Source organism: Elephantulus edwardii, unplaced genomic scaffold (assembly GCF_000299155.1).
Source record: "Elephantulus edwardii isolate Elephantulus edwardi_28Jun2011 unplaced genomic scaffold, EleEdw1.0 scaffold00008, whole genome shotgun sequence".
Lineage (NCBI taxonomy): Eukaryota > Metazoa > Chordata > Mammalia > Macroscelidea > Macroscelididae > Elephantulus > Elephantulus edwardii.
Genome location: NW_006399758.1, coordinates 9,250,384 through 9,259,431, shown reverse-complemented (window position 1 = coordinate 9,259,431; position 9,048 = coordinate 9,250,384). Strand labels below are relative to the sequence as shown.

Sequence of the window (9,048 nt, the reverse complement as noted above, 5' to 3'; positions counted from 1 at the left end):
ATTATTATTTTATAATTAAATTATTTGTTTGCCAAGATAGTATGTAAGAACATGTTACTGAAGATACTGTATTGAAGAGTCAGCCTCCTATTCCTGTCTCGCTGTCAAGTTTGGTTCCCCCCTTATTCCTAATTTTTATGTGTTTTTCTTGAGTTTGATATTGTACCAGCGAAGAAAATAAAGTACACACACACACAGATACATATTGGAAATACACACATATAGATGTTGTTAGTTGATACTTATGGTGAGTTTATGTTTGGGGGGTAACCATAGAAATTTTAAGGCTGTGACCTTTCAAAAGCAGATTGCCAGGTCTGACTTCCAAATTGCCTCTGAGTAGGTTAAACTGTCTTAACTTTTGCAAGTAGTTGATCATTTAACCATTAGTTCTGCCCAGGATGTTTGTGTGTGTATACACTCCTTCATCCACTTAGTTGGTTTTCCCCCCCAATTTAGTGGAGCTTTTGTTTTATTTCATCTAAATTCACTATTGGCAATATTCCTATCATTTAAAAGTTAGTTTTCTTTCTCTATCAAATACATTTATATCTTTTAAAAATCAAAAAAGAAGGAAAGAGTAGAGAGTGAAAGTCTCTGTTCTCATTCACTACTTCTGCTGTGTTTATTATTTCTAATGGATGGTAATTCAAAGCCTAGAAACAAAGTGGCACCTTATATTCAAAGGAAAACAAAGTGGCACCTTATATTCAAAGGATTTGTTAAATTTAACATTATGCCTTAAAATTTTAAACAATAATATTGAAAATTATCTTCCTTTCAGTTGCAGGAAGCCAAACAAATGGAAAAAGAAAGGCATCGGCAGCATCACCTGCTGTTGCAGTCTCCAGTAAGCCATCATGAGCCTGAATCACCTCACCTTAGATATCTGCCACCTCAGACTGTTGACCATATGTCCCAAGAACATGAAGGGGACCTTGACCCTCATGCAAATGATATGGATAAAAGCCTTCAGGATGAAACAGAGCCTGAAAATGGATCTGATCTTTCCAGTGCAGAAAATGAACAGACCGAAGCTGATCAGGCAACTGCAGCTGAAAGTAATCTTGAGAAAGAGGGCGTGGGACGTGTATGTGTGTGTATACATGTTAAGGGAAGCATGCAGGAATGAGAGGTTTGGGTGAACAGATGAAGGCAAGGTATTAGGACTTAATAGCAGCCACATATGCTTGATAGTGAATTTCCCCCCTATTCTAGATATCAATTTACATCAACCCATAAGATATTTTAAGTCATACTTATTAACATCCCATGAGTACTGTGACTTAGAAACTTGCTTTAGAAAAGATACATGTTTCTATAGAGTTAACAATATCTCATAGCATATTGTATAGGGACTTTTGGAGTTTTTCTTAAGATTCATTTAATAGCAAAAGTTTACTAAGATTTTCTGGAATGTGATAATAGAAAATATATTTTGAGCATAGAAAATGTGAATGTACTTTTAAAAACATTAAAATCCAACATAAAATCAAAATTTCAATTACCCATCTAAGAGAAAATATATTTCACTTTTTTTAAATTTAAATTTATTATTAATTTCAGTAAAAATTTACAGAGACTTTGGATTTCCATTCATTCATTGTTACACTTTTCTCCCCTCCCAACCCTCCCCCCTAGTACACTACCCTCTTGGAAAAGTAAAAGAAGAATTCTTTCATTGTTTTACAAACCCTCCCCCAGGTCCACTCCACCATGTACGTTTGCTCTGGACTCCTGTCATGACAAAAATACCTAATCACGTATCCCTTTTAAACAGTTTTCTCCCTTATCTGTTTCAATGCAGTATACATTATTGAACCCATCTTTCTCAGTCTCTCCCCAACCCCAAGGCGCCATACCACCTTCCACAGTGGTTGCACCATTTTACACTCCCACCAACAGTGAATAAGGGTTCCAGTTTCTCCACAGCCTCGCCAGCATTCATTGCTTGCTGTTCTGTTCAATTTTGCTATTCTGACTGGGGTGAGATGATAACTCATAGTTGTTATTTCACTTTTATATGCTGTTGTATAGTTAACATTAAAATGGAGATATATGTATATAACTAAATTTATTTGTAATAAAAATTGCTAATGAGTACAAACACTAAATTACATTTATCTTACGAATTTGATTCTCTTAACAGAAATAGTCGCAGAAAGTAATTTCTGAGCACTATCTTAACTTCAGGTGGTCTGTGTCACTGCCAGAGAATATGGGTGGGTTTTCACATTTCTTGATTTGGTTGCCTACCCAAATTCTGTTTGGAGGAAATAGTTTGCAGTTTAATCTGAAGAACAGATTTTTACTTAATGTTCTGGAAAGATTTTTATATTATTATTTATGCTGTTTGTTTTATTTTGGTTTGGTTTTTAGATCATACCTTTTCTATATAATGAGTTGAACAACATCAGTGGAATGGATAGAATATTTTACTAGTAAATTATTATATAATTTAGAAGAAATCTTTGTAGGTTGGTTTATATAATGTATGTGATCATCATAGGATTAAATTACTTATTCAATAAAGTCGCTAAGTAGTCCCAGTATGGTCAATTTCTGCTCAGGACTTTAAAAATATTAATGCTTTCGCTCCTAATTGTTGAAATTGCTGACATTTATTATTTGAGTGAAAGTTTGCAAATCACTTACTTTTTCATTCAATATTCATACACATATTTAATAATATTAGTTATAAACTCTAGCTTAGCTATAAGGAGTTACAGTGCCAACTCAGGCATGCGATTTGAATCTACAAGCTGCTCCACAGAATAAAACTGAGCAGTCTCCTCTTGTGTGATTTACACTCTGAAACTTGCTGAGGGTTAGCTTTGAGTCGATTCTGACTCCGATGGACATAACAAAAATAATTGATTAATGTAATTAATTAATTAATTATATTTGATAAACCCCTTACTGTACATTGCCTTTAACTTCACTGAATTTGTTCTTAATTTTTACTTCGTGCTCGCTCCCTCTCTTCTCTCAACTAATAATTTTATCTGTGTGTAAACTTTTGTTTAGCATTTTATGATAATGGTTGTATACTGTAGTTGTTTTGTGACTGACTTATGCCATTTAGTATAATTTCCTCTAGATTCACCTGTATTAATGCAATATTTCATGTATTTTTTTTTTTAATCAGTCTTTAGTGTTGCATAAAAGGAGCTCTAGTGTTAAGGAGTTATGCTGCCAACCTGAGGGAAGAAGGGGTCTAATCTACTAGCTCCGTAGGAGAAAGATGGGTAGTCTCCTCTCATGTGATTTAGTCTCTGAAAACCTACTGGAGGGTCATTGGTTCCTATATGATGGCACACCACAACAGTGTTACATGATACTCTATTTTGGGACTGTACTAGAGTTTCTTTAGCCATTTGTCCATTGAGGGACACTTAGGTTTTGTCCAGCTTTTGCCGTTGTAAATGTTACCGTGAACAGATCCATGTATCTATTTGTATTGTATCTCTTATTTCTTTGGGATCTATACCTAGTAGTAGGCTTTCTGGATAAAATGATTTTTCTCAATGAGATGGTTCAAATCTGTGATTGGGGTGGTGGGAATGAGTGTGTGAGACACAGTGAGGTTAGCACAGGATAGAGCAGCATTTAGGGGTTTTGTACATAGGGTCACTATGAGTCACAAGCGACTTGATGGCACATAACAACAACATTCTAAAGAAATGCAAAATTGCTTTCCTTAGTGGTTGCAACATTTTACATTCCTACTAGCAGTGAATGTGCTTTCTAATCTCCATATCCTCAGCAGTATTGTGTTTTGCTGTCTTGTTGAACTCTGCTCTTACTGCTAGAGTAAGAGTTTATCTCATTGTTGTTTTGATTTGTATCCTTCTGACAATAGTGCACATTTTTTCATGTGTTTGTTGGCCATTTGAATGTTTTCTTTAGGGAAATGTTCTTTCTGGTCCTATGCCCATTTTGTGGTTGGGTTGTTTGTGTTTTTCTTTTTTTTAAGTGTTGAAGTGTTCTGTAAATTGTAAAGATGAGTTGTTATCGGATATATCCTTATGAAATATTTTCCCTAGTTTGTAGATTTTCTTTTTATTCTTTTGGTGAAGTCTTGATTCTTACCAGTTTAATTTTTAGGAGACCACAGTCATCTGGTTTATCCTCTTTTGATAGTGCATTTTGAGTTATATTTCAGACTATTTATGTCACAGATGAGGACTTCAAAGTTTATCCCAATTTTTTCTTTTATGAAATTTATGCTTTTAAGTTTTACATCTAGATCCATGATTATTCTTGAATTAATTTTCATATATGGTGTGTGACAATGGATCTTGTTTCCATTTTCTTGGTACCTACTTTTTTCCAACACCATTTGTTAAAGAGACTGCCTTTTCCACACTTAACGAATTTTTTATCTTTGTCAGAGATCAATCTTTTATAGGAGGGTGTATTTATATTTGGCTCTTCACTTCCTATTCCACTGGTCTGTATATCCATCCCTTGTTTTTGGTTTGTCATACTTTGGTGGCTTCCATGTTACTGCAATGCTGGATACTGTGCTTCCAGTGTTTCAGATACCAGCAGAACTCCCACACTAGTGCATCCATTTTGGGACCATTCTACCCATAGCACACAACCCACTGGAGCACCCCAGCAGGGCATGTTTGAAGTAGCATTTTCTCTCTAATCTTCCAAGGATCATATTTACCAATAAGAAAAAGATGACCTTGACACTTTTTTCTTTTTATAACACTCAAGATCCTGGAGATGTTAAATTTCACTTTGAGTTGTGGGGAGAGGACTCAGAACTGGTTTATTTGGTGTCTTGGATCTTTTTCCTGCTTTAGTACAGAATTAGACCAAGAAGCAGCCCCGGCTACCTACTTTTGAAGAAATAGACCATCAACATATGAATAGCAGTAGAAAAATTACTTAGTATAGTGCTGGATGATGGGTGCCTCACATTGCAGGGCACTCAGAAGGTAACTGGGGGAAAGCTGAGTAGAGTCTGCCTTAATGATATGAGTGGAAAAGCTTGCACTCTGTGAAGGATCTTCATTTTTTTTTTTATGTAATTAGTGATATTCAAAATAAACAGCTCAAATATCCATTAATAAGTGAAACATGGAATAAACTAGATAAGAATCTAAGAAAATTGAAAATTGTAAAAAAATAGGACACAACACTTAAAGATCGACATCTTAGACATTTGTGAGCTGAGGTGAACTGATATTGACCATTTTAAATCAGATAGTTCTGTGATCTATTATCATGGGAATGATAAATTGAAGAGGGATGGTGTCACATTCATCATCAAAAAGAAGATTTCAAGATATATCCTAAAGTCCAGTTCTGTGAGTGATAGAATACTATCCAAATTTATACAAAGAATTTCTGTTAATATAACAATTATTCAAATATATGTACCAACCACTATAGCCAGTGCTAAAGAAATTGAAGATTTAGATAGAATTTTGCAGTCTGAAATTGACGAAACATGTAGTCAAGATTTCATTAATGATTGCAATGCAGTTGGAAAAGAAGGAATGGTAGTTGGGAAATATGGTCTGGATTATGGAAATATGACTGGAGGTCAGATGAATAGAAAAGCCAGACTGTGACAGTATGCCACACCTTCCCTGCTGGACTGCACAGCAGTCATATTGACTACATGGGTGGAAAGAGACAAAACATGACCCAGAGTCAGCTGTAGAACAGGCTACCAACTATTTATATACAAGTTCAAAGTGAAGCTGAAAGAAATGAAAACAAGTCCAAGAGAACAAAAGACTTCAAATTTATACCAACTGAATTTAAAAACCTCAAGAATAGATTTGATCCACTGAGTACTAATGACCAACGACCAGGTGAATAGTAGGATAATATCAAGGATATCCTCCATGAATAAAACTTTTTTCATTAAAAAAAGAAAGAATGAAAAGACCAAAATGGATGTCAGAAGAGACTCTGAAACTTGTTTTTCAAAATATTAGACAAAGGCATAGAGAATAGATGATGAAGTAAGTGACTTGAACAGAAGATATCAAAGGGCAGCTGAAGTATACAAAGCAAAGCATTACAATGAAATGTGCGAAGACCTGGAGTTAGATAACGAAAAGAGAAGACCACACTTGACATTGCTCAAGCTTGAAGAACCAATTCAAACCTTGAGTTGTAGTACTGAAGAATTCTGTAGATAAAATTTTGAACAATAGTGTAAGCATCACAAGGATTGGAGGAATACACAGGAAACACTGTGCTAAGAAAAGAGTTAGTCAACACTGAACCATTTCAGAAAGTAGCACATAATCAAAATGCAATGGTAATGAAAGAAGAAGCTGTACTGAAGGCTTTGGTTAAAGAAAATCATATCCCAGGAGTTGATGGAATCTCAATTGACATGTCCCACCAAACAGGTGCAGCTCTGGACTCTCTCACTGTAAGTAAACCAGGAAATTGGAAATAAGAGTACTTGGCCAACAGACTGAAAGATATCCTTAATTGTGCCCATTCCTAAAAAAAAGGTGATCTAACTGAATTCAGAAATCATTGAAGAATATTATTATTGTTACACTCAAAGGAAATCTTGCTGAAGATTATTTTTAAATGGCTGGAGCAGCATCTCACCAGGGAACTGTCAGAAATTTGAGCTAGATTTAGAAGAGTCTGGAGAAGAAGTGATATTTTCTGATATCAGATTTTGGCTGAAAATAGAGAATACCAGAAAGATGTTTACATGTGTTTTATTGACTATGCAAAGATGTTTAACTATATGGATCATAGTAAATTGTAGCTATCATTGATAAGAACAGGAATTTCCAAACATTTTATTGTGCTTATGCAAAATCTGTTCATAGACCCAGAACAAGGTTTAAAATCAGGGGGAAAGGGTATCAGAGTTGTAGCCTTTCTTGTGCAATCTGTAGGCCGAGCAAATAATTCTAGAAGCTGGACTATATGAAGAAGAATGTGACATCAGGACTGGAGGAAATCTACCAAAAGAACAAAGTTGTTATCGTGAAGTAAATGCAATTTCGGTACTCCTTGGAGGCAAAGGTGGTGAAACTTTGGGCATGTTGTTAGCAAAGTTCAGTCTTTGGAAAAAGGCATTAGGCTTAGAAAATTAGAAAGTCAGTAAAAGCCCTCAGTAAGGTTGATTGACATTTGTTTATAACAGTAGACTTTGCATGGAAGAGAAAGGAGGATGGCTCAGGGTAGGGCAAGGTTTTAATAATCTGTGGTTTACAGGGTCACTTTGTGTTGTAGTATACCCAGTAGCACCTGCAAGAATAACATGGGTCTGCTGCTGTACTACATAAGCTGCTTTTATTACTGTGACTGTGTAGTAGGTTTCACGTTCAAGAAGTGTAAGGCTTCCTACTTTGCTTTTCTTCTCCAGTCTCTATCATCATAAGTCAGAACCACCTTATAACTTTCCTTCCAGTGGGTTTTTGAAACTCTTAATACTACAGGAGATTTATCATCTTTCTTCTTAGGAGCTCTTGGTGGATTTGAACTTTTAAGGAGAGATGTAGCTTTGGGGTAGCAGTGCAACTGCTTGTCCAGGATCTCTTTCCTTTCCATACAAAGTTGTTTGTTAATTACTTTTTCTGTCATTGAGGAATGAAGACAGAATCTGAACTGGGATTTTACTGTGTAGATGACTTTTGATAATATTGTCATTTCTGCAACACTAAGTCTTCCAATCTATGAGTAGTATATATTCTTCCATTTATGTAGGTCTCTAAGAAATGCTTTTAATGTACTACTCAAGATAATAGTTGACTCACACAGCCTAGATAGTGTTATGTTTTTCTGACCCATATGGTTTACTCACACAGTCCAGATAATATATGTTTCTTTAACCCTGTCCTAAATTTTCTCATCTTTCCAATCTGTGCTTTTAAAGGGACTGATTCAAAGAGCTAATCTTCATTAAAATGGAGATGTAATCAAATCTTTATTTTCTCCACCCATGTATTCAGGACATTTTTGTTGGGCGGTCCTAAATCGTGGAGATAGAAGGAGGGAGAGGCAGAGGGAAGAGGGAGAGGAGAGGGAAAAAGAGAAAAAGAGCATATGATACTGAAACTGAGACTGTGTGTCGGTATGCTCATTCACTTGCCACATTGGGTTATTGAGGAAAGCTAGGAAAACCTTCCTAGACAGGGTAGTAGAATCATGATGGAAAAGGGTAGAAATTTACTAATCTAGCGCAGTTTTCCAACAGCATAAACATCATTGAGCTAAGATCTCAAGGAGTGGGAGCCTGAGTTCAGCAGAGTTCTTTGTGGCATAGTGTGAGTATTTTGGCTCTAAAATGCTTTTCTATAAATGTCTGATAAAAAAGGAGCACTCTGTTTTCAAGGTATTAGTTAGGTAGAGTGCTCTCTCTGTAGTTGTTTTGATTTAAATCACAGATATGCCACTTGCTAACTGGATGACTTTGCATATAAAAGTTATATAAGCATTTGCTTTGTAATAAACATTAGTCAGTGTTGCTCTCATATGTTTCTGTCCGCTAAATAGATAATTTCGACTAGATAATCAGCCTAGTAGAGTACTGAAGGAAAAAAATTTAAGAAGGATGGGAAATAATCTGCTTAAGTTATTTATGTTTTATTCAACCAAGCAAATGGACTGCCGTTGACTTAAACTTTATTGATAGCACACTTTCATTGGGTTTTCAGGGCTGTACATCTTTATGAAAGAGATTGCTTCTCTTCGGTGGAGTGACTAGTGGATTAAAAACAAGTTAGCATTTAGGTTTGCAGGCAAACACTATGTCACCAGGACTCCTTTTTTACACCACAGAAGAATCTAAATGCTGTTGTAGTTGGAATTTTCATTAAATAAAGTTACTGACTTGACATACTTTTGTATTGTGTCCCCCTTGCAGCATTCAGTATTTTGTAAAATCTGGCTACAGTAGACTGTTGTTCTTAAGAAGTATCAAGATGGGGATAGATAGATAGATAGATAGATAGATAGATAGATAGATAGATAGGAAAGAAAGAAGGGAGGAAGGGAGGAAGGGAGGAAGGGAGGAAGGAAGGGAGGAAGGGAGGAAGGGAGGAA

The 9,048-nt window shown here is 35.6% G+C and overlaps 1 protein-coding gene across 1 annotated transcript in view; it reads left to right on the top strand.

The window, feature by feature from the left end:
* ARFGEF1 (ADP-ribosylation factor guanine nucleotide-exchange factor 1 (brefeldin A-inhibited)) overlaps nucleotides 1-9,048 on the top strand; it is a 166,829-nt gene that overhangs the window by 57,812 nt on the left and 99,969 nt on the right. Inside the window, exon 5 of the mRNA XM_006880532.1 lies at nucleotides 785-1,061. Coding sequence (XP_006880594.1) covers nucleotides 785-1,061 — 277 coding nt within the window. The remainder of the gene's footprint in view (nucleotides 1-784; nucleotides 1,062-9,048) is intronic.